The 24,580-nt window shown below is 38.6% G+C and overlaps 4 protein-coding genes across 10 annotated transcripts in view; 2 read left to right on the plus strand and 2 right to left on the minus strand.

The window, feature by feature from the left end:
- Window positions 1-6,848: 6,848 nt before the first annotated feature.
- Window positions 6,849-12,886, minus strand: Tnpo-sr (transportin 3). Of its 4 annotated transcripts, none has more exons than XR_013080283.1 (19): window positions 12,388-12,524; window positions 11,883-12,086; window positions 11,644-11,801; window positions 11,479-11,551; window positions 11,266-11,397; window positions 10,984-11,201; window positions 10,743-10,887; window positions 10,526-10,672; window positions 10,217-10,452; window positions 9,995-10,134; window positions 9,725-9,916; window positions 9,409-9,647; window positions 9,206-9,346; window positions 8,931-9,142; window positions 8,692-8,848; window positions 8,449-8,616; window positions 8,260-8,372; window positions 8,010-8,192; window positions 6,849-7,561 (listed from the first exon to the last, which is right to left on the minus strand). XR_013080283.1 is itself a non-coding variant. In XM_076772932.1 (19 exons), exons 2-19 carry the CDS (start codon window positions 12,502-12,504, stop codon window positions 8,132-8,134), a joined length of 2,853 nt encoding a protein of 950 aa, XP_076629047.1. In that variant the 5' UTR covers window positions 12,505-12,595; window positions 12,672-12,886; the 3' UTR covers window positions 6,849-8,131. The 4 variants fall into 4 exon arrangements, 3 of the variants coding, with proteins under 3 accessions (XP_076629047.1, XP_076629046.1, XP_076629048.1); XM_076772932.1 differs by adding an exon at window positions 12,672-12,886 and having other exon boundaries at window positions 6,849-8,192; window positions 12,388-12,595; XM_076772931.1 differs by adding an exon at window positions 12,672-12,886 and having other exon boundaries at window positions 6,849-8,192; window positions 12,388-12,608.
- Ccdc53 (Coiled-coil domain containing 53) lies at window positions 12,610-15,336 on the plus strand. 3 transcript variants are annotated; one of them, XM_076772953.1, is made up of 5 exons: window positions 12,610-12,747; window positions 13,146-13,307; window positions 13,381-13,545; window positions 13,618-13,889; window positions 14,204-14,333. In XM_076772953.1, the coding sequence occupies exons 2-5, from the start codon at window positions 13,257-13,259 to the stop codon at window positions 14,247-14,249; spliced, it is 534 nt and encodes a 177-aa protein (XP_076629068.1). In that variant the 5' UTR covers window positions 12,610-12,747; window positions 13,146-13,256; the 3' UTR covers window positions 14,250-14,333. The 3 variants fall into 3 exon arrangements, with proteins under 3 accessions (XP_076629068.1, XP_076629069.1, XP_076629067.1); XM_076772954.1 differs by lacking the exon at window positions 14,204-14,333 and adding an exon at window positions 15,164-15,336 and having other exon boundaries at window positions 12,653-12,747; window positions 12,994-13,307; XM_076772952.1 differs by having other exon boundaries at window positions 12,653-12,747; window positions 12,994-13,307.
- Rpl36a (ribosomal protein L36A) lies at window positions 14,334-15,289 on the minus strand. Its single transcript, XM_076772962.1, has 4 exons — window positions 15,272-15,289; window positions 14,735-14,908; window positions 14,495-14,611; window positions 14,334-14,418 (listed from the first exon to the last, which is right to left on the minus strand). The coding sequence occupies exons 1-4, from the start codon at window positions 15,272-15,274 to the stop codon at window positions 14,398-14,400; spliced, it is 315 nt and encodes a 104-aa protein (XP_076629077.1). The 5' UTR covers window positions 15,275-15,289; the 3' UTR covers window positions 14,334-14,397.
- A 1,152-nt stretch (window positions 15,337-16,488) lies between the features above and the next one.
- LOC143345609 (uncharacterized) overlaps window positions 16,489-24,580 on the plus strand; it is a 142,378-nt gene continuing 134,286 nt past the window's right edge. Inside the window, exons 1-3 of one of the 2 annotated variants that reach the window (XR_013080285.1) lie at window positions 16,489-16,895; window positions 21,275-21,452; window positions 21,596-22,059. Coding sequence is in view for 1 of the 2 variants with exons in the window: in XM_076772961.1 (XP_076629076.1) it covers window positions 16,788-16,895; window positions 21,275-21,452; window positions 21,596-21,660 (351 nt within the window). In the remaining variant the exon portion in view is untranslated. Of the gene's footprint in view, window positions 16,896-21,274; window positions 21,453-21,595; window positions 23,379-24,580 lie in introns of those variants that run through there. The other variant, XM_076772961.1, reaches the window with a different exon arrangement.

Here is a 24,580-nt window from a genome sequence, read left to right on the forward strand (position 1 = left end):
CCAGAACGATTTGAAATTTTTTTTTTCCGTCGAAAAATTTCACACCTTCTCGAATTTTTTTCTAGAAAATGCGTAGGAATTCGGGGGTATGTGTAATGACCAAAAATGCTTGCAATTGACTCCCACAACCGAAAATAATTTTTCCAAAACGATTTGAAATTTTTTTTTTTCGTTGAAACATTTCACACCTTCTCGAATTTTTTTCTCGAAAATGCGCAGGATTTCGTGGGTATGTGTAATGACCAAAAATGCTTGTAATTGACCCCCGCAACCGAAAATAATTTTTCCAGAACGATTTGAAATTTTTCTTTTTCGTCGAAAAATTTCACACCTTCTCGAATTTTTTTCTCGAAAATGCGCAGGAATTCAGGGGTATGTGTAATGACCAAAAATGCTTGCAATTGACCCCCGCAACCGAAAATAATTTTTTCGGAACGATTTGAAATTTTTTAATTTAATTGTTAATAACTTTTTAACGAAGCCTCCATCAACAAATTGGTATTCTTGATTTTCGTCTTATTTTGGCCTCTAGAATCCTCTATTAAAATTTTTCCCAGGGGTGAAGCGATCGAATGGCTTTTATTTTTTTCTGTTGTAAAGAAATGCTAAAAGGGTAGGTACCCCAAAGGCGATAGGGAGCAATGTTCTTATCTTATTAACACCGCTTTTTTCAGGCTCGAGTGCAATATGAAACGATCGCCACGATGCCCGTTCTTTGGAACGACCCTGACAAAGTCTGACTAGGCGGTCAGACAAGCGCGAGACAGCTTAAGCGTATCGCGAATACTTTAACGGCTTTTATGTCTTTCGTGTCGTGATATTGGACACTTACAGGTCGATAGATACAAGTATCAATCTACAACTTACAAAATCACTTGCCTCTAATAATTGTTTCGTTACATAAATATTCGTAAGAATTTATTGCAGTACTTGAAAAAATGGGGCTTCTCGAAGAACTCTCTCTTAGTTCGCACCTATCGAAAGGCTATATAATTAAAATCGAATCATTTCCCTAATATCTACTCAATATCTTCTCAAGCAAATATTCCATAAAACTTTTTCTGCGAATCCTGCGTCATCCTGATGACTCACGCTCCCGAAGTACGATCCTCCGAACCTCACACAGCCAACTCAACCGAGCCTCTCTTAACAAAGTCTTTTAAACCCGAGTCAGATCTCGGAACGATCGAGAAAAATGAATCTCAGTCGCGTTGATTTGTACAAGCGGTCGACTTACGCGTCTAAAACTATAAACAAAACAATTAACGGCGAACGTCCTCGCGTATTGACCGGTCAATCTTGGTAGACGCGTATTCCACGTCGTCTGCACACTGCAGACGACCAGAAACGTGCCAATTTCTTCGAGGAGGTGTCTATAGATAGGACACCGTCTACGGAACGATACGATTTTCCCTAAAAATTGAGAATTTTGCTGCTACGTATCCCACCTTTCGCCAGCTTTACCCGACCAGTTCCGTCACAAAACGACGACTATGCGATGCGGCGGCCCGTAGTTTAGACGTCAGCGATGAACAAGTAGGCAGTATGAACCTGCAGTAGCGTACGAAGAGCCGAAAGGGAGGAACGAAGCGACGATGCTCGAAGAGCCAAGCAAGAAGAAGAAAGGAGAAAGAAACGCGGAGATAAGAAGAGAGAAATGAACAGAAGCGGAAGGGGGAAGGGTGGAAAGGGGAAGTAAGAAAGAGTGGAAAAAAAAAAGTGAACATTGGCAATGCAGTGATACGCAGCGGCAGCAGTGGCGCCGAAAATGCAATGCGGTGCGCCGGAACGACGGCGTCGGCGTCGGGCGTGGCGGATAACTGACCTCGACTCGTCTAGCCCGGCCGCCCCTGACGCCCCACCAGCTTTCCTCTGTCCCTCTGATGCACCATCGTGCCACTGATCCCCCACTACGACGACGCCGAACACCACTACCACGCAGAACCGTTTGCAACTTTGCTACTGCTACATCATCTACCCTTGTCTCTCTCGACGAGCTTTCGTTCTTCCCGTCCTACGGTCAAATGGTCGCGTTACCCCTCCAACGACGACCTTACTCCCTCTACACCTGCCTTACACCCGGTCCCCCACCCCCTGATTCCACTCTCGTATCGTCTCTGTTCGATTCTTCTCTCCTCCACGCTTGTCTACTCTTCTGGCCTCGTCTGGTCTGGTCTGGTCTGGTCTCGTCTCGTCGCGGCCTTCCGCGCCCCTGGCAGATCGGCAGACAGCAGTCTGACTGTCTGGTTGCCCGGCAACGCGCCGCTGCCTGTCGCCGTCGATGAGAGAGGGTGAATTCAGCGATAGTTACGTGCTGCATCCTGCACGAGCAAATGTTAGTACGAGGGACTCTGCGGAAGAATCGAGGGTAATGGCATTGTCGGCTAGAAGGTAGAATGCGGGCTCGTTGGCAAGGGACGGTGAATGATTTCGCACTTATCGAAAGTTTCTCTTCTTTTTCACCGAGCAATAAATGCAATATTCGTCCGCTTGGAGTCTGTGTCAACGGCAGAGGCGAACGGTACTCGACATTTTCTAACACTAATCGGGAAGTGACTGGAGTCCCGTCGAACCTGGTCTCGAATCAAATATTACTATAGTTACAGTAAATCGGGGGTTGAAAACAATTGTTCTTGAATGTACGAAAATAGGTAAAACAAAAAGATAATGATCTTAGAAATCTCATCCGAATTAGTGTGAACGTGTGAAAATTGCCAACGGCAACATATACAGGGTATTCGGCCACCACTGGGAAAAATTTTAATGGGGGATTCTAGAGGCCTAAATAAGACGAAAATCAAGAATACCAATTTGTTGATGAAGGCTTTGTTAAAAAGTTATTAACGTCTAAAGTTCCAAACGTACTGAATTTTTTTCTAGAAAGTGGGTAGGATTTCGGGGGTATGTCTATTCACCAAAAATGATTGTAATTGATCCCCGAAACCGAAAATAATTCTTCCAAAACGATTTGAATTTTTTTTTTCTGTCGAAAAATTTCACACCTCGAATTTTTTTCTTGAAAGTGGGTAGGATTTCGGGGGTATGTCTAATGACCAAAAATGATTGTAATTGACCCCTCTGACTAAATATAATTTTTTTAATATGATTTGAAATTTTTTAATTTCGCCTAAAAATTTCAGTATCTACTCGAATTTTTTTCTCGAAAATGCGTAGGATTTCGGGGGTATATATAATGACCAAAAATGATTGTAATTGATCCCCGAAACCGACAATAATTTTTCCAAAACGATTTGAATTTTTTTTTTCTGTCGAAAAATTTCACACCTTCTCGAATTTTTTTCTCGAAAGTGGGTAGGAATTCGAGGGTATGTCTAATGACCAAAAATGATTGTAATTGACCCCTCTGACTAAATATAATTTTTCCAAAACGATTTGAATTTTTTTTTTCTGTCGAAAAATTTCACACCTTCTCGAATTTTTTTCTTGAAAGTGGGTAGGAATTCGAGGGTATGTCTAATGACCAAAAATGATTGTAATTGACCCCTCTGACTAAATATAATTTTTTTAATATGATTTGAAATTTTTTAATTTCGCCTAAAAATTTCAGTATCTACTCGAATTTTTTTCTCGAAAATGCGTAGGATTTCGGGGGTATGTATAATGACCAAAAATGATTGTAATTGACCCCTACAACTGAAAATAATTTTTCCAGAACGATTTGAAATTTTTGAATTTAATTGTTAATAACTGTTTAACGAAGCCTCGATCAACAAATTAGTATTCTTGATTTTCGTCTTATTTTGGCCTCTAGAATCTCCCATTAAAATTTTTCTCATGGGTGGCCGAATACTCTGTATAACCTATAAACCTCGTGGTTTTAGTCAAAATTACAATTTTCGCCGTACCTGAAGGGTTACTTACCAAAACAATATATTACTCGAAAATTAGAGGTACTCCATTATTGCCAAAATACCAATGCTTTGGGTAAAGCATTGTTCTTGCAGGTAACGTCGACGAAAAGGACTAACGGTTCTCGTCTTTGTATCGGGGTTGGATTAGGGTTTCGTCAAATGTGTTTTACGAAAGTCTGCCATCTACCGTGAGTAGGAAGAAATTCTTGGAACAGTTAGGAAAATGTCAAACGCAAGCATAGTAGCTTGCACCTCGAAACGTCGTGTTCTTCCTTTCTTTTCCTTTCTGCATTCTTGTGTGAGAAATCGCTTTGCTCGAACGAACATCGGCAACGTACATGCAATGTATGTTTCGCGTCGTGGAAACTCGTGAATGATACCTACGATAACACAACACACTATATCAATTAACAATACGCTATGGTACGTACGAAAGGTATTCGTCAATGATCGAACAACACGAAGACGATCTATCGATAGATTTCTAAACTTTTTCGATAGTCAATAATCAGTGTTTACGACCGAAATCCTTTTTGCTTCTAAATACTTCTCCATGGCATTCGATCAACACTTTCTTTTTTTAAATATTATATCTGTGCCAATAATTTTGTGACTCACTGTATGCATAGAATGCATTGCGAACCGAAATCGAGTAAAAAACATCGAAAATATATCTCTACCCTCGCATGCTCGGCTAAGCGTTACAACAACATTCCTTTGTTAGAAACCAATTCCTTGGCCAATAAGGTTCGACTGTGTGTGACTCATAACACAACTGTTCAGTGACTCAGAGCCCGAGAGGTTGCTAGCAATGTCTCGAGAAGACGTGGCATCGAACCTGAATCATGAGCATATCGCTAGAACCATTCGATACCTGTTCCCGGTACTCGATACAAAGGTATTCGACCGTCACCGCTTTCTACTTAACGTACATTGAAAAATTGTAACGCAAAACCACGGAAATGACGTATAGAATGCCCCGACGAAGGGCACCCAAGTTCCTCGCAATCAAAATTTAATGATATTAAAATATTACAATTTATTCGGTATAATATCCTGGTCACGCGGCAGGAAAGAATGATTAAAACCTGAAAAAGGCAGCACCTGCAGCCTACTCGACGACCCAAATATCTTCGAGTTCACCTTGTACCTGGATGTTCCGTACAGTCACTTAACAATTTATTGCACAGCTGTTTGGGAAGATCTTGTTTCGTAAGTACTTCGTTTCCTGTAAGGAACACCCTTTATCGCGCAGAACAATCGCGGCGTGGCCATAAGGCTATCATTAGGCCCTTTCTTTACAATTTCTTGCCTGCAAAGTGCGCAGGGATTATATTCGTGTAATTACCAAAGAACGAGAATGTTTAAAATGGAAGTATCGAGCGAAGAATATCGAACCTTTTCTAGATAGGAGATACCAAGTTGCCATAACCTACAAAATAAAAGACCCAATTTGTGAATTATGCCAATAAAAGTAGTCTTGCAAACCATTCGAATGACGCTTATCTTTTTTAAATATACAGGGTGTTCGGCCACCCATGGGAAAAATTTTAATGAGGGATTCTAGAGGCCAAAATAAGACGAAAATCAAGAATACCAATTTGTTGATGGAAGCTTCGTTAAAAAGTTATTAATATCTAAAGTTCCACACGTTCTGAATTTTTTTTTCGAAAATGCGCAAGATTTCGAGATTATGTCTATTCACCAAAAATGATTGTAATTGACCACCGCAACCGAAAATAATTTTTCCAGAATGATTTGACATTTTGTTTTTTCGTCGAAAAATTTAGGCGCCAAATTAGATTTTCGGTAAGGAATTTTTTTCTCGAAAATGCGCAGGATTTCAAGGGTATGTGTAATGACCAAAAATGATTGTAATTGACCCCCGCAACCGAAAATAATTTTTTCAGAACGATTTGAAATTTTGTTTTTTCGTCGATTTTAGGCGCCAAATTATATTTTCGGTAAGGAATTTTTTTCTCAAAAATGCGTAGGATTTCGGGGATATATGTAATGACCAAAAATGATCGTAATTAACCCCCGCAACCGAAAATAATTTTTCCAGAACGATTTGAAATTTTTTTTCCCCGTCGAAAAATTTCACACCTTCTTGAATTTTTTTCTCGAAAGTGGGTAGGATTTCGGGGGTATGTCTATTCACCAAAAATGATTGCAATTGACCCCCGCAACCGAAAATAATTTTTCCAGAACGATTTGAAATTTTTTAATTTAATTGTTAATAACTTTTTAACGGAGCCTCCATCAACAAATTGGTATTCTTGATTTTCGTCTTATTTTGGCCTCTAGAATCCCCCATTAAAATTTTTCCCAGGTATGACCGTACACTCTGTATATTACAAATAAATATTGAACCTCCTAATTTTTCTAATTCGATGAAATCATCGCGAACGTTCGTTGTAATGACTTTGGTAGCTATTCGAGAATTAATTACGCGATTTATCAGAATCGTTCGTCATCAAAATGATTACAAATCGATACGTTCGCGGAATGCAGTTGTTTCGTTGTTCTGCATTCTTTAAATATGTATGTATGTATATTTTTTTGTAATCGTAGAAAAAAAAATGAAGGACGATGAGTTATTCTTTACGTGATTGTTAATCTCTTTATTGTCATTTTAATCACGATTAAATATTCGTCGTTTAAGTAAAAAATATCATTTTATTTGAAATACGTCGGAAAATTTGTTGTTATAAAGCGAAACATTACCGTAAATGCTAAAATTAATACTAGTCATCAAAATATTCGTACAGTTTAATCAGTTTTCAACCTTACGTTACAAATGATATTCTTACCAATAATAATGCTTATTTTCATTAATACCTTAACTGTACATTAACGCTTTGCAAAAAATTACATGTCTCGTATATGTAAAGTATTTGTACATTTTAAATTTAACTATCGTGTAAAATGAGTGTATCTTTTGCTTATTTTCCATTCCAACGAATGATCGCGTCCCATTCTTATACCTTTATATCAGATTCACCGGCATACTCACGCATTACCTACACACGTGTACACACTGTGATATCGCCATGAATCAAAACATATGCCCATAACTGTACAAACAGGGCGCGAAACAAGTTAAACATTAACAATGTTCAGATCTATTAAGAAATTCATTTTTTAATTATGCATTCATATAATAGAAATATGACGCATATGTTTCGTTTCACGATGCCATTGTAACATATCACATCTCATTAACCTTGAACGTGATCTAGGCATTTATAAAATTATATTTTGCAAGACACACGAAAGAGATACACAAATGTGAATAAGCTTTACATTTTATCGGGTGAAGATCATACATATCGTTCATTTTTTTTTTTTTCTTTTTCTTAAATACATACACACGATCGATTTGCGTCCGTGTTGTATTCATTCTTATTTACGTAAAGTCTTGTATGTTTATAGGCTAGACGGTCGCTAAAAATTCGTTTTTGTAAATTACGTTACTTGCTCTCCATGTTATATAATAAGAAAAACTCACGTCTGGAAGTGATATCTCGTAACAGGATAGTTGGAGTATTAAAAACATAATTGTAAAATCATGTAACCTAACGCAATTCAGTATACCATAAGAGACAAATCGAATAGCACACATTTCAGAGTTTTTTTTTTATGAAGGGGGTAGGGGGGGATTTAATAGCATTCCATTGTAAGGTTGTCTGCGTAAATAAAATGGAAAGCACGAAAATATATAATTCTGTTTTTTAAATGTTTACTACCTGCACGTTATCCGCAAAGTATGCGTAATGTTGAATACCTTTACAATTGACTAGATATATACCTAATGTAATAGGTAATCCGGATATCACTCTCCATGGGACAAACGCGACGAAACTATGCGTAAAATTACTAAAAATAATTAAAAGCATTAGCGTGAAATGAGGTTCTTCGTTTCATAGTCATTGTTCGGGGAAAAATGTTCGCGTTAAAAAAAAAACGTGTCGCTAAATGCATCGCTTCTGCGTAAAATTAATGAATTTATTTTACAAGAAGGGAAGCTAAGTTGCCTTTACTATTTTTACATACTTTGCAAAGGAATGTGTAGATAGTAAACGAGTACAAAGTATTGAAAACTTTTGTAAATACATTTATACACCGTACACTCACCATTTTACAGTAATCTTGTTTCTTTGATACCTTCAAACGTATTGGTTAATCGAAGGATCCTGCAAGACTTTTTGCTGTTTGTAATTTTGACACTCGTAACCTTAGTTTCGCAGCGAAATGCATCAACGATACAGGCGTGCAAAATTTCGTAAGGCATGAGTCACGGGTTTCGACGCGTCCGCACTGCAAAATAGAAAAATTGTATTAGAAAAAAAGAAGAAAAAGATTAAAAAATCATGCTTTTACGTACCTTGTAACGGTACTGTGAAATTCAAATAATTGTTCGGGTTGTGCCGTAGGGGAGCCACCTGCGTTTTGCGAGGGCATCATTTTGATGGCTTCCTCTAACCATTTTGACAACAACTGAAGAACAAAACATCGTTTTAAATGGAAAAAACGCAAGTTAAATTTAATTAAAAATGTATCGCGTGCTCCGTACTTCTCTATTAGTGAACGAAAGTTCGACGAAAACGTCCGCCACGTCCGACAGCATGTACGCTGGCAGCGAGAATACGGATGCATGAAGTAGTCTTACGACTAACGTTTGTCCTTTTTCTCTTAATATACGTTGTACCAGTTCTTGTCGTACCATATAATCTGATCGCTTCTTGGAAGAAACGGAAATACATCAATATTTATATATAGTAATCGAGAATATAAAATATATTTTCTCTTTGATTACCTCATAATTACGCCCACAATGTACAAGATCGTAAAAGAATTTCATTACTGAAACATTTGCGTCTCTATGATCTAAACTACAGGCCATTAAGGCACAATCAATTATACTTCCTATTATAGCCGAGTGTAATAGGGGGATAGGTGCCCTTTGAAGGAACCTATTGTTAAAAATAAACGTATTAGTACGTTGAAGAAATAAACGCATTATTTAATCATGCCGTGAACGTTATAGCTACGTACCTGGCGCATAATCTAAAAAGATCGTCTACCGTATCAGGATGATTCTTTAGTCCATCTTGTTGTTGGAGGATATTAAAGGTAGGCCCAATAAATGCTTCGAGCATTGCTAATAAGCCAGACACACACTCTGAATCAGTGGCATATTCATCGACTAATATCGAACCGAGGTATAAAAAGCAGCTATGTTGATGCGCTGCGTATAATTGCACGATCTGAAATATTCAGTGAAGACTTAATGAAAATGTACGCGACTTTAATTTCCAAGTGATTAATACCTGTTTTACGAGTGGTTCGAGAAGATGGGCGGAATGTTTTCCTACACAGCGGACAGCGAATCTCAAACAACGACAGCATCTTTCCATCAATTTTGCGTCATGTTGATACGCCGTACATACATTTGACAATATCGGCCACATCTATGTTCAATAATAAATCCCTTATTATCGCGGGAAATCACGTTAACGATCGCGAAACTTACTTCTGTGACCGCGCTCTGACACGGATGAGGTTCGTTAGGATACTTAATTCGAAGCTCAGTATGCCTAAATATAGCGGCTAATCTATCTAACCATATCACAGGATCAGTCTTTGTTCCAATTTCAATTGGAATTCTACGTTCCATAATTTCACACAGTGGTCTAGCTTGGAACCAACATAACTCCTTCATCGCTTGGGTAATTTCTTCGCATGGTAAACTAGACATGATTAATGCAACACCTATCGCAAAATAAAAAGAAAAATATCCCACTGTGTTTCTTCACGGAATAAATACTGTAATGAATACTTTATCTCACCTTTAAGTAAACCGATGGCTGCATCGTTACTGATAGCAAAACTGTCGAGGGAACGTGCAATTTGCAGTAGCCCCGGGAAGTGCGACGCCATATGCAACGGACAGGCTGTGCATATACTCAGTAACGCGCTGCAAGCCGCGCTTCCTAAACCTTTTTGGCTTAAGCAACTCAAGAGAAAGTTCAAAACAGGTTCTACAACGATAATTTTTCATTAGCGAATAGAGCAAAGAAATGCGTCGAGATGCTAAACGCGATCGCTAAAAACTTTACCCAAAGACTGAGGATGATTATCTATCCATTCGCAAAGTTCCCCCAGTAAAAGAATACTCGTATGACGCACGGCTATGTGTGTGTTTTCAGGTAAATTTAAAATAGCTTCTACCACTTTTGGAACTACGTCGTTTTCTTTTCTGTAAATAAACGTTATCATAAACTTCGAATTAAAGGAAACGTTACGTGGAAGTGTCGCGTGTACCGCGCGGCGAAACTAACGGTAAAATATTTTTTGCAACCGCTTGCATTACGAACAACGCGGCTTCAGTCGAATCCCACGTGGGCACGTGATTGGTTTGACCCTGTGGGCCAGGACCACCCGTTAAGGAAGAGAACATTTGACGGAAACAGTGACTACTTCCGACGACAAACACGACATCCTTTATTAATTCCGAAACACGATTTCTGAAATCCGCAAATTCTTCTCCGCCAGCACCCTCTTCCACCAGACCCAGCTGTCAAAATAAATTTACATATTTCGTGTTAACATAAAGAAATTGTTACGGTATTTTAAACGTGATTACTAACATGATCTGGTTCCATTTGACAGTGCCTACATAACGCTCCAATTAATCTCTCGATGTGAGGTCGGAACACTGTATTAAGGTCATCACTGTTTTTTTGGTAAAGAATTTCCGATAAACGGTACCACAGATTAAAAGTTATTTGTGCTACCTGATACGAATAATATTGTTTCAGTAATTGATAGTAGCGATTGGTATTAGACGTGAAAATAAATATATACCTCGTAGTCATGATGTCCGACACATACTAAGGCAAGGTCAAGGATTTTGATAGCATAATGTTGCTTTCCTCCTACACAGCCACTTATCATCGTTTCCAAGAAAGTTTCAGCTAATTCCGTAAAAATCCGGCAATAATTTATCGACCTAAACAGTATTTTTTATAATGGCTAAGTAAATATTGAAGGTAACCTTCAGTTTTTCTGTCCTCCCTCGCTACATAAAAAAAGATTGAAAGTTTACTTGTCCATGTCTTCGTGTGCGACGGATAAATGGTACGGCTGCTCTAAAGCCATTACACTAGTGAAAAGCCATAGTTGCAGCTGTTGTAACTGTATACTCGACTCGCTATTATTATCATGATTGCTATTACTGTCTTCTTCGAGTACTTGTAAAATTACGCATATGCAATCTGCAGCTGCTTCGTGTAATTGAGATCCAATCATGTGGTTTCCAAGTATCTAAAAAATATGTGCACTGTCGCATATCTTGTTCGCGTTAAGTACAACTATTTGAGAAACTCACTTGTAAAGTATACACAATAACGTCGCTCGTAGGTACAAGGGGTATAGCGTGTACTGCAATCCAACTTATAAAACATCTAAGAATCGTAACGCGAATTTGTACATTATCTCCACCATTTTTTAAACACAGTTTCTGGAAAATTTAATGCGTCGTAAAACAGAGTGAATTCCATTGATATGTACAAATGTAAATATATCTTCTTTTTCTACCCACCAAAAATTCTGTTACTGTATCTACACTTGCATTTAGTTCGAGTAATATGTGTTGTCTGCGATTCGCTCCTAGTCTATATAATTTAATTTGAATTAAAAATTAATTCAACAAAATCGAAATATTTTAATAACATATGTTTTAATTTTCTCTATGATCTTTTCGTACCTAAGAGATCGTGAATTTACTTCTTCCGGTAATACAGTCATTACTTCGAGTAATGGCCACAAACTAGTAGTCGACCCACCAAATCTATTAATTAAGTCCACGACTGGTTTCTGCCAAGAAGACATTTGCAGTGCTAGATCTGCCAATGCTAGGCATAACTGTAATAATAATTGTCTTGAATTGGAGAAAAATAGACATATAAATCTCCTGCTAAATAAAATATTACATAGAATACAAACCTGTGTAACAATAGCTGAATTTGTATTTTCATTAGTTTGTGATATGTGATTCATTAAAGAATCTCTCAAAGAAATGTGAGCCTCTGCAGGTAATTCTTGGAAGCATAGTTGTATTTTTGTGCGCATTGTTTGTGCAGCAAAATAACAAGACTGAACATCACGCTTTTGCTGCAACATTTCATCCGCTATCTTCCACGCAAACACCTAAAATAATATATTAATATCACAGCTGTTAGATTACAATTCTTTAATATATGTATGTTTATATCCGAATTGCGTGCAATATCGGTCGAAAGTTACAATTTAGGAATAACAATGCACAGTGTAAGGTTAGAAACTGTTTCATCCATTAACATTTTTTAATTGCTATTTTGTACAGTCGATTTATAGATACATAACAATGATTGCACGATCAACGTAACAATAACGCGAAGAGCACGCGGAATATAGAAAATCAGGAAATATATGGTAGCACTGGTTGAAAGACCGCTAACGAATAGCTTACCGATTTTTGTAATTCGTCCAACCATTGAGACGTTTTCCCTGGCCCCGAAGGATTCGAATTATTATATAAAGAATACACAGCCTGGTAAACAGCTTCCAGGTCAGGTGGTGACTCCATACTTTAAAAAATAATCCTTTTCCCTGTAATCTCCATACAGTTAATTCCCACTGACAACAGATCAGTCGCGTTTACTAGACCTACATCCAACCTATAAGTCCAACCTGTAAAGCCACTAAAAAGTTCTCGTTCACGCTGTCAGCGCATATTCTGCTTTATCGACTTACAACAAATGATTTTTGCTCCTTAAATTCTGATTGAACGAGCCACCTAAAACGCGTACGACGCGGAAGATGTCCGCTGGTAAGAAAAATGTTTCTTTTGTCTATCCTGTATGGAATTCCGTTTACGGACAAATAGCTAAATTAAAAGTTACATAAACTATCGAATCCTTGTTAAGTGGGATTTTACTAGGAGAATTCATTCGTTCGTTCAAGGATCTCGTCAACGTTTTATTGTACTTCGCTGAAATTTTAGACGCGATGCAAGATGTACTAACAAATTTAAACCACGAAAAATAGCAGTCTTGGCCGCGATATTTTCCACTAGGTATTCGTAACTTGGGAATTGTTAAATTATTTGTAATGCAAAACACTTTTAAACGTCCCGCCGTTTGTACGTTATCTGCAGAGTGTTTCACTGGCGAATACGTGTTTGCACGTAGTGCACACCCACTATAGCTGAGAAATTTTGGTTCCTAGTTTTACACCACCCTACCGTGAGTCTACATGATCTGTGGGAGCAATGCGTCGGAAGTTTATGACGCTTGACAGTTGGTCAACAAATACAAGAAATAACATTTGAAAAATACAATGAATGATTACAAAATTCCGATAATCGAACCGACTATCGATTACACGAAGGTGCAGACATTGGTTTCATGCCTTTAATTGTGCTTATGCATCAAAACGGTCAATCTTTTTTTTTAAATTTCAGGTTCCACCAATCAACCAAAAACGAACTATATCGTTCATAAATCATTTCATTGGGCACACTGTAACATTCCTTAATAAATTTGCATTATCATGCGAAGAGAGATTATTTGAATTTGAAAATAAGTTACAAAGGATAGAAGCGTCACTAGAAATTTTAGAATCTTGGGTATGTACACGTGTAAGAATTGAAATGCGAATGATTCAAAAGGTTTGCAATTTAAATCTGTGTTTCTTGCAGTTGTCATCTGTTCCTAGCCTGGAACAAGATCATCAGGAGACTGAACATCCTGTAGAGAATGAGGACATTATAGAGGAAGAAAAAACTGTATCTAAGATAGATGAACCTGATAATATTACAGAAGATGAGCCTAAAAGCATACAGACTGAGCAACAACCATTAAGTAAAGACCCGCGTTATGAGAAGTATTTCAGGATGGTACATTTCGGTGTACAAAAAGAAGCAGTTAAGTTAAAGATGCAACAAGAGGGATTGGACCCATCTATATTGGAGTAAGTTTTAAATAATAAGCTTGTAGTAAAATATGACAATAAAAATTGCTGTAAATGTATAATACAGGTATCCCTAGAGTTACACGTTTTTATTTAAAAAGAAAATAGGTATTTCACAATAACTTGTATATATTTCAGAGACTAAATCTGAGTCTTGACTTTCACAGAATCTAGTAACTCGAAGGATACCTGTAACATAATTTTACAATGAAATGATACTTTTAATTTCTTCTTCCACACAATGTCTACGTCACTCTTCACCCTGTAATATATTTGATATGTTCACATAGTTTTGTTTTATTTCATTTTAACAGCAATTCTCAGCAAATAATTTCTAAGAAACAAGAAGAAGGAGATTAAGTACTTTGTTATGTTTATATGTTAAGCATGAAAAATATTTTTGCATTATAAAATGTAAATTGATATAATAAACAATTCTACAAATTTCGAAAGATTTATTTTATTTCATATTAAATACACATAGAAAGTTAATGTACATAACTTCACCCTAGAACTGGATCATTTGTCCCTAAAAAGAATATCGATGATAATTGCTTGGTATCCTAAAAGAATCTTTCTGTAAAAATTAAACATAAGATACTTACCTTCCTTTTCTTATCGCCGCCTAATTCAAAATGCTTGCACCTTTTAAGAGGAATCTGTTTCCTATACTTGCACTCTGTGCATTCCATTCTCAAGACAATTTTCTTTGTAGTTTTTGCCTATAAAAAATACGGAAGATCGTTACTATAAAATAATATTCTTCACTTGCATTAGGAGGTATAAATATAAATGAACAAAAGCTAAAGTCACGTCGAATAATAATCGATGAATATTTTACAAACCTTCTTTCTGAATATAGGTTTGGTTTGACCACCAAATCCTTGTTGTTTACGATCGTAACGTCTTCTACCTTGCGATGCATGTCGTTCTTTGCTTTTTTTGTACTGTGTCACTTTATGAGGTTTATGTACTTTACACTTTTTGCAAAAGGTTCGCCTTTGCTTTGGTACATTCACCTGAAATCATAAAAATTAACATTACATTAATGATAATTTCACGTAACTTTTGGTTCGGTTTCGCGCAAATATAGAACTAAACTAGATATTTTAAATTATGTTATTCTTTAATGTGTTTGTTATACTTATCTTTCGTTGACTTAGAAAAATAAAATAAATACTATATAGCTCATGTCACTTTTTGAGGTTATAACAACACTGATTCAACAGTTACACGATTTGACGAAAAAGTAAAATACTTCGTTCATTTTTCAGCAAATGATATCTATATTACAAGACTGAACCTTAGAAGCGACATTGCTCATGGATTACAAGCATAATTTTAGATGAAATACGCATACTTTCAATCGAAGATTTACCTACCATCTTGGATATTTAGGAAGAAAGGGAAATGTACTTTAACCGGAAACTGGCATGTATACACATAAAGCGCATGCGCATGTTATTATACGTTGTATAAAATTTAGAGATGTAATGTTTTTTTTTTCATTTAAACGTATAAATATTAATGTAATGCTTAGCTTGATACTAATCTGTAAAATTCACTTCATATAAAATCATTAGAAAAAAGAGTATAACTGTATTTAATTCCTTCAAATATAAAATTTCAATTGCATATACGCCATTAACAGCCGGCGTCAAAATCGGTTTAACATATAAGATGTCCAATCAATAACAGCAATTATGCTATATTTTTTTTGTTATCTTTCGTTTATGATTATTAAATAATTAATTATTTTAACAATGTAACGCCATTCCTGTATACCAAAAATGAGAAAAACTAAAAGAACGATACATAAATTTATAAAATACAAACATGTGCTACTAAAATATAACTATACTTCTTCCGTTTGATCTTTCTTCATGATGTTACACATTAATGATGTAATATCCTTATTTAAATTGTTTTGTATTCGGCATGATCTATTAATTCCAATCTGATTATCGAAACTATTCGAACAAATGTTCTGAGATTAAAGACTGCACTATACTAAGTATAAATTTTGGGAATCCCGAAAGTAGTACATTTGGTATTAAATTTTGGGTGACAGGTGTGCGACTGCGTCATTCAAAAAGTCTGACTCTTTTACCTATAGGATAATTCCCGCCACGATGTCCGGAGTACACTTCCCGAAAAGAAACGATCCGAGTTGTTAATTTCGGATATACGTAAAAATAATTCCGTTTTCCCGTATATAATTTTTCTTTTTCACGGTATATTTATCGATTTTTTCGCGAAGGCGGCGTCCAAAAAGGATATAAATGTTTCTCAGCGTCGGAGCTTATTTGAATCGAGCGACTTAGCCTCGAACCAGACGGCGAACCAAGGCCACGAACTCTCGAACCCCTCGTCCTCCGCAGGATTTAATTTTATTTATACGTCATGTGGACGCATTACGTGAAAAACGTTGACAAGAAATAATAAAAGATTACGTAGCGTTATTACGTTCCTAATTAGGCGCAGTGACACGTCTCGAAAGGGCATTGAGATTTCAACCAATCAGGCATTTATCGAGTTTCAAACCCGCGCCATCTTCATTTTTGAACAAAGCCAGGTTGGAGGTGCTAGGAGCGAACCGAGACCGGGTAGTAGTCCGCTTTGCGCTATTCGCGCCACAGTCGTCAGTACACGACACTCTCCACTCCTGACTGGTTCGACTCTGTCTCACCCTCCTTTCCCCTCTCTCTCTTTCTCTCACTCCCCCCTTTGCCCCTTGGGTTTTCGCCTGACGACGCTGCACTCTCGGGCATTTCGCCGGAAACCGACGCCGCGCGAGGACACTGAGTTTCGTTACGTGTACACACGCACCGCTCTATCTTTTTCCACCGTTTTGTAAGCGGACACGCAGGCATCTTGCCCAACGCGCACGTATCCACCATGAGCACTAAGGAAAACAACGAGGTCGTTGTCGAGAAGGTGACCGAGAACGACAAGGCTTCTGGGGACGCGAAGTGTGAGATCAAAGGAATCAAGAGGCCGGCCGAGGTGAGCAGTGTCTTGTTTTTTTCTGTTTCCAACACGATTTCTCGAAATATCATTTACATGATCAATTATCACGATTGGTGCGTAACCGTACACGTACACACGAAAGCACGTATGTACTACACGCCGGCATACACCACGCTTCCGCGCCACGCTGCTCGATCACGGCATCATCTACGATTTCACGAAATCATCGCATTCATAATATATGAGTCGATCGTAACTTCAGTAAATCGTGATCGTTCCCATCGTCTGACTTTCCCGCTCATAGAGCCTACGCGTGGATGCTCGTTGCATTTCATATTCCGAGGAAACATGCTCTTGAAAGTTTGTAAGCGATATCGTTGTACTCCCGGGAACAAACTGGTGGTGGGCGGGCAAACGGGTAGCCGTTTCAACCGATTGACGACGCGGAAAAAGATACAGAAATGCCGGCCGGCATTTTCCATATTTTCGTGGTGTTGGGAGACATAACTGTTTCCCCCGTTTCCCCCCCAAAACAGTTCCCATGCATGTACATGCAACGCGTGATGTTTTTCCAATTCTGAGTCGAGGGACGCCATCGTATTTCGCGTGGCTGCCACGAACACGATGGTTCATTCGGTTGATCACCCCTGTCTTTACAATGCCGTCTATAATTACCAATCTGGATTTCACGGTACCAGCTAATATCGGAATTAACTTGGTATCATTCCTACCGTGTTAATAAAGTGAACGTAAAATTCGGGCGGGATATTGGCTACTAGCGCCATGTGCTCGTTTCGTATGCTTTCGTTATTATACGTTTTTGTAACGTAATAGCTTACGCGATATTTCGAAAGGATCCCGTCGCGAGTACGATTTACAAATGCTAAGGCGATATATCTACAAGATGGACGCCATTTTTAATCTAGAATATCGGAGTCATAGGTAGGAAAAGCGAGCATCCCGCGCATTTTTCCGACCGCCGTCGCTGCCGCCGCCGTCGCCGTCGCCACCACCACCACCGTCGTGGGTTTCCATTATGGCGCCCGAAACCAAGCCCGCGTTCATTGTGCTATCTCACTCTTGCTCGTTCCATCTTCTCTCCCTTCCTTCATCCTCTCGTCTCTGTTACTGTACGTCTATCGCTCTCTCCCTTTCTGTGTCGTAATTGATCGATAATTCGTTGTAAGAGGGTTAATCGTGTCCGACGGACGATCGATAGACTAACACATATCTCTTTCAAGTCGACGTGTTGCTCTGAAATTGTTTACCGATCTGCGTGCATAAACACCGCACCGAAGGCTTCCTTCCTCGCTTTGCTTGTCTCTCTCTCTCTCTCCCCTCTTGTCCTCGAGTCTACCGGTGTTCGACTCTCTGTCTCTCTTTCCCTCGAGAACCCCACGCGCGCAGCCAGCGGCAACGCCATGTATTATATACCCGTGTCTCTCCTGTCTCCCTATTCTTTCGTAGTATACCGCGCGGTGTTACAAACCTTTGAGAAAACATTGACGCGATTTTTCATCTTAAATCGGAACGTCGTTCAGCGTGTCCTGATAGGAGCAGCTTATTTTTAGTCGATAATACGCGTTGTACGACCGCCTCTATTATGGGAGTCGCGAGGTGAAACTCGTTGCTGAAAATGCCGGTATCGCTACGCTCTCGTCGGCACGTATTGTAGAAAGTTCGCGGTGTGGCGTCTTCTTCGCGTAGCGGTAAGAGTATGTCACGTGGAAATCACGATCGTGTACCTCTTTCTAAACAGATTGTACCCACGTTATTATCGTTATTCGTATTTATCCGTGTTTGTTTATACGTCGGTTGAAAAGCGAGAATGCAATAATGCTTCGCTACTCGCTTCGAATTACGACGTTCCGACGTATTCGTAGCCGTGAAATTCATTTTCAGTGCGCCGATTGATATACGTATATATCATCGTTGTACTCTGGTTACGTAGTCACGTAGTAAATTCGTTAACATTATCTGGTACTCGTAGACACCCTGTGACGCAAGCGCATATGGATTAATGAGAACGTGGAAGGAGAGGAAAAAGGCGGGAGTTACGAATGGCTCAAATTTAAGCGTACCAATTTGATATCGTGTATTTTCTGCCAGACCTACCAGTTCACCAGTATGAATCATAGTTACCACATTTGACATAATAAATTTTGTATAAGAGATTAAGATGATTTACGATACTTCGTTAAAAGGCCGAAGCACGTCGAATCGCCTACAAGTAATGATCCATAAGTTTCACGCGAACAATTCATGGATCATTATTGCGTTATTTTATGCAATGTGTAACTGTTTGGCATTTTTTCGATCAGTCTTATTACTTCCAATATATTTAACCTTATTCGATGGTGAACTTAATAGGAGAGACGTTCGTTGCAATGATCGTTAATTACGTGTTTATTCTCGGCTTGAATTATTATTACGCGTTCCTTCTATGTTTAACGACTTCCAACAAGTTCTTTCCTCTCGAATAGGCAACTCTGCGTTCCGTCGACGAAACAGAGACACGACGCTTCTGTTGACTCTAACATGTTCAAATTAATGTGCGTTACAGAAGAATTATATAACGATTATTCATGGGTTACCCGAACGACCGAGAGAATCGAGCGAAAATGAGTCTGTACGATAGGTTATGAACGTTAGGTTATCTGCTAAGACCTCGTGATTAATAACAAGACGATAGGTAATCGTGTCTGTGGGATAACAGGCGGCATCGTCATTTCGTGACCACTGGCGCCCTGTACGTCACTGTCACTTACTGTTCGTTGTGAACTATCCGACAACGCCATGAATGTATAGCGGCCGTAGTTGCCAACAAATTCTAGTTCGAAGAAAGCGCGTCGTGTTTCCAGAGAGACACATGAATTACAAGCTATTTTTTCAGTCTACGATATGCCACGTATATAGTATTCCAGTGACCCATACACGGTTCCATTTGTGTACCATCGCGTAATAGTTCCGTAAATATTATTAAGTCGAATATTCCGTTGCTTTTACTAGCGCGATTAACTGCAAACGATATCGATACTCTACGCTCAGTCTTCTAGTTTATAAAGCGAGATACTACGTTCCTTGATAAAGATGCTTGATAATACGAGACAGTTACCTTGAAGCGACGCGAACTCGATGATACAAACTTTTAACGTCCGTCGATGAGAGAGTGCCGGGATTCGTTTATTTCAGCGTATGCGCGCTTTATTTGCTCTTTCAATTTGAAATATAGATCGCACATTCTTTTTCCTTTCTTCTTTTTTTTTTTTTTTTTTCTTCTTTACTTCATACTTTATTTCAAACCATAGCTGCTTAGGCTCTGCACGATACCCGGGCACGCTGTTTCGTGCTTCTCTTTTCCCCACTCTTCCCCTCTCGTCCGCTTTACGCAGCACGAACACATCCCTTCTACAAACATGTGTCGCAGCGTCTGCCAATCCCTACGCTTCCCCCCTCCATTTAGTCTTAGTCGATTCCTCCCTTTGATTGGACGATGCAGTTCTGCGAGTTTTCTATGCCCTCTTTCCTCATGCCGCCAATACACACGGCGCGTGTATACCTTTACGACGATCCACCACCCTGATCTCGAGTAACGCTGTATGAACACGAGTTTAAGGTGTAGCGGCATTTCGAGGATCGTGCAAAGTCGCCGTGTACATTTTTTTTTTTAAAAACTGTCCGTTCATTTTCATTTATCACAACCGCAATTCGATGTATGCCTCCTCGTTTATCTTACGCTTCTCGTCGACGCAACTTGATAAGATTGAATCTCAACAAGACCAGCTCCTATATTAAGAATAAGTAAAAAGTTACGAATACAAACGAGTACGCTCTGTTTAACGGTTTGATAAACGAATTAAACGAATGAAATGTTTAGCAAAGAAAAGTGAAATAATATTTTTACGAAAACATAAGGTTTCTCGTTGACAAAAATATTAATTATGCTTTTACTTACACAGGCGGTCGTGTGTTTGTTTCGACTTTAATTATGCCTACGCAGAGGTGTAGTTTTTTTTTGTTTACTGTTTTTAATAGTAGCCTTTCAGTACCTAACAGTGTTCTCTAGCGAATATAATTCCCCCCTATCGTTCTTTGTGTTTTCCTGTTCCGCCATATTTTAACGGAAGGTCCCCTCTACTTTTCTTTCCATGTCCTTAAGTTTCTTGGCGGGAAGGGAATCCTCTTCATCCGTTTGTGCTTCCCCTCCTCTTTATCTTTCGGTCGTTGTCAGGGTTTCCCCTATCTGTGAAGTTCTCCCACTTCTTTCTAGAGCGATTAACTTCGAGTATACGGAAACGAGTATTCAAACGGAAGTGGTTAATTTCTATTTTTGTTTACGTTAGTGAATATTTCTTCGTTATATATATAGTGTATTAAATTTTACCAAATAATAATTGGATGATTTCGTTTTCTAGGAAAAGAACGATGATACAAAGAAACAGAAGAAGGAGGAGAACGGCGATGGAGAAGTGGAAGAAGAGGAAATAGAAGAGGAGGTGGACGAGGAGGAAGAAGTAGACGGCGACGGCGAAGAAGACGATGAGGACGATGACATGATACCAGAGGGCGAGGAGGATTTAGAAGAGGGCGAAGGTAGGCGGAGTAATTTTTCAGTAATTTTATGAATCTATGTTATCGGCGGGATTATAGGTTCCCGCGTGGCGCGCGAATCGATATTCCCCTGCGCTTAGGTAAACGTGCGGTTTCACTCGAACTTTTCCTTTTTCTGTTTACAGACGAAGAAGAGGACGACGTGGAAGGTGAAGTGGAAGAAGTAGAGGACGACGAGGAAGACGCATAATGAAAAAAGGGAAGGAGGTATGTAAGTAAGAAAGGAGGAGGTAGGCACATGGGTGTCGTCGTCGTCGTTGTTGTCGATCTTCGGCAGTCTTCTCAGCAAACGCTTACTCTCATATTGAGTGGTTGGTAGCAATGTTGATATCCATCGTGCCCGAAACCGTATTTGCTGGAACCTCCCGACCTACAAATAAAAATTACCACCTCGCCGGAGTTGCGGTGGGCTGACACGCATTAGAAGCAACCGCAATTCTACCGTCTTGGCTCTTCGCAATTCTGGTCGTCTAGCCATCACCAAATGCTATTAGGTAGTTTGAATAGAAAACCATACATTCGCCGTGCGGAGCCTACGAACGTCGATATTCCGTTTAATATCTTTAAGTACTCGACGCGCAGCCGTGCTGTCGGTACATTTGCAACGTTCCCAAGGCGAATTTATCGTTTTATCCAAACCACCTACTATCTGGTATTTGCCATCATTCTGGCTTTCTTCGCGGGACAGTTTTATAACGGAAACTTATTTAAGATATAAAAAGCTCTATTGTATTTAAATAGTGTAAAATGAACATTTGTGGGTGATTTTTTTACATTTGAAATCAAATTTACGTTTGTAGTTCGACGAATGTCTCTCACCTTGTGCGCGTGATTGATTTTCCTTTTATCGATCTATACGTATATTTGCAATGGATGGGTGTTGCGGGAGTGCGAGCGTCTGAAAATAAGAGAAACAACTAAAATTAATCGAGGAAGGGGGGGGGGTGCGTGAAACGACAAAAATAGGAAAATAATTAAATACATATAGTCGAAAGGACACCTTTTGATATTCGATGTATACTACCGAAAGGGATTTTAAATAGTCTTTAAAGCTGCTTCGTGCTCCTGTTTAATTCAAACAAGACAAACAAAACAGGAATTAAGGTTAACGCAACGCTCGCGCCGGGGTAGTGTGGATGTGTAATGTGTGACTTTAACATTGCATAATAATTATACATAGCATGTATAAAGTTATGGAATAAGAAACATTTTATTATTAACGATAATATTATGTAACGTAATGTAATGTGGAGAGGTGGTGTTACATTTTAGGGCTTGGGGCACGGAATAGGGAGAGAATCTTTATTTTACAAGGTGCAACTACCGCAGGGTAATATTTTATTTCTTTGAAGAAGCTATTCCATTTATATTTCACACAAGTTGTATTTACATAGCAACTTTCGAGACTTGTCGCGCAGAGCATTTCAAAAATCGTTGAAAATGATGCCGAGTAACCGACGATCGAAAAATCTAGCACTCTCCCTATTCGATTGCTCTTATTCGAGCGTAATTCATTTGTATTGTATGTACTGTGGTTTTATTTTCACTTCATTGTCATGGACTGCTCATAGCAACGATTCGTCGACTGTTGCAGAATGAGCGACAGTATTCTTTACTACGATAGTTCTCCTGTACACGGTGATCAGTGTCTCATTAATGACTATATTACCATGGGAATTACCAATGGTGTCACATAATTTTTTAATAAGTTTTCGCAATTCGCTGATCACCTGTAACAGAAGGATAACTCTTTGTGTTGAGAGTCGGTGGACCGTTGCAAATGGACCGTCCATGTCGCCACTTATTTCGGGAGACTGGTAGACAAGAAAGGGTGAAGAGACATTGCGGTTACGATACCATTGTACCATAGCTGCATAATAAATAAAAGTAACGATAATTTGAATGCGAGACGATGTCCCACGTTTTAATGTACAAATATTTTCGAATGAGATAGTTAAATAAAACACAGTTAGATCAGAGAAAATGATTCGTTCTCGTGAGTAGTAATGGGTTTATACATCCGAAGACAAATTACAGAAAATGGCAGTATTTAAGGAAAAGAAAACTGCTATTTATGGACTGTATCCTGCTACACTGAATCCAAGGAGATGGGATGGACCCCGTGTAACGTATACACGATAAACCCAATTTATTCGATTTGTTACGATAATAGGAACAATAAAATCCGAATCGCGAGTGATGCGTGAGAGGCGTATTAGCAGTCTATAATTGTGTACAGGCCATACCATCTCCAGAACTCTGTTATTCTATAGTTTTATACACGATCCGTTGCTGTATTTACACGTGTTAACTTCAAGATAGTACCTTGGCGATCATGTTGGCAAAGAACTATCTTAAAGTACAGGTGCCTGAGCAAAAATAAGTACTTTAGCGTTCATAGTATACAATGCATACACGATAAGTATAGGTCCATTTAATTTTATTAATATCGAGCCCCGTTTGCAACATGTCCAAAAGGAATAAAAATTACTCGCGTTTTGTACTTGGAGCCAGAGATCACGGTACTCTTCTCTGCTCGAGTGCTCAACGTGACTGAAAATTATTTGCTGGTGCTAACGGGTCTTACAATCAATCAGGCCAATCGCCCCGATACCGTTACATCCCTACGTTTGTTAGGTAAGCATTAAAAAAAAAAAGAAAAAAAAAATATGAACTTAAAAAAAAAAACTTAATGAATTTGGTAACGACCACCTGTCACGATTAAACGTAAACGAAATCTTAGGCTAAGAATTTGGTTTGTGTGTTCATAAGTCTTGTTCAAACTACTTTTGTACAGGATACCATCGCATCATCACTTTCGACGTAACAGTAACCGACACCACAGACTATATTTCTGCCCATTCCATCAGAATTGAACTTTCATTGTATTTTTAAGTAAATACATTTTGGAAAACAACACAAATGGTTTTTTATTCTTCACGTATTTGTGAAGGAACGAGTCTCTTCCCTATAAATAACTACATTTACGATACTTGAACAATTTATTCCTTTAAAGATACTTAGAATAATAATGTTTTTACTTATCTTGTATATACGTACAAATTAAGAATTATATCTGTGTAATGCTGTGTAAATACTAACAAAGCAAA

The sequence above is a fragment of the Colletes latitarsis genome, chromosome 9 (genome assembly GCF_051014445.1).
Source record: "Colletes latitarsis isolate SP2378_abdomen chromosome 9, iyColLati1, whole genome shotgun sequence".
Lineage (NCBI taxonomy): Eukaryota > Metazoa > Arthropoda > Insecta > Hymenoptera > Colletidae > Colletes > Colletes latitarsis.

Bases quoted from the DNA above. Each gene is read 5' to 3' on its own strand.
- Ccdc53 (XM_076772953.1), top strand. From the start codon at position 13,257: ATGAATGATTACAAAATTCCGATAATCGAACCGACTATCGATTACACG. The intron at 13,308-13,380 runs GTGCAGACATTG...TTTAAATTTCAG, and splicing joins CGACTATCGATTACACGAAG to GTTCCACCAATCAACCAAAA. The intron at 13,546-13,617 runs GTATGTACACGT...TGTTTCTTGCAG, and splicing joins TAGAAATTTTAGAATCTTGG to TTGTCATCTGTTCCTAGCCT.
- Rpl36a (XM_076772962.1), bottom strand. The intron at 14,612-14,734 runs GTTTGTAAAATA...TATTTTTTATAG, and splicing joins AACCTATATTCAGAAAGAAG to GCAAAAACTACAAAGAAAAT. The intron at 14,419-14,494 runs GTAAGTATCTTA...TATTCTTTTTAG, and splicing joins GCGGCGATAAGAAAAGGAAG to GGACAAATGATCCAGTTCTA.
- Tnpo-sr (XM_076772932.1), bottom strand. From the start codon at position 12,504: ATGGAGTCACCACCTGACCTGGAAGCTGTTTACCAGGCTGTGTATTCT. The intron at 10,673-10,742 runs GTATATATTTAT...TATTCGTATCAG, and splicing joins TCGGACATCATGACTACGAG to GTAGCACAAATAACTTTTAA. The intron at 8,193-8,259 runs GTACGTAAAAGC...TCTATTTTGCAG, and splicing joins TTTCACAGTACCGTTACAAG to TGCGGACGCGTCGAAACCCG.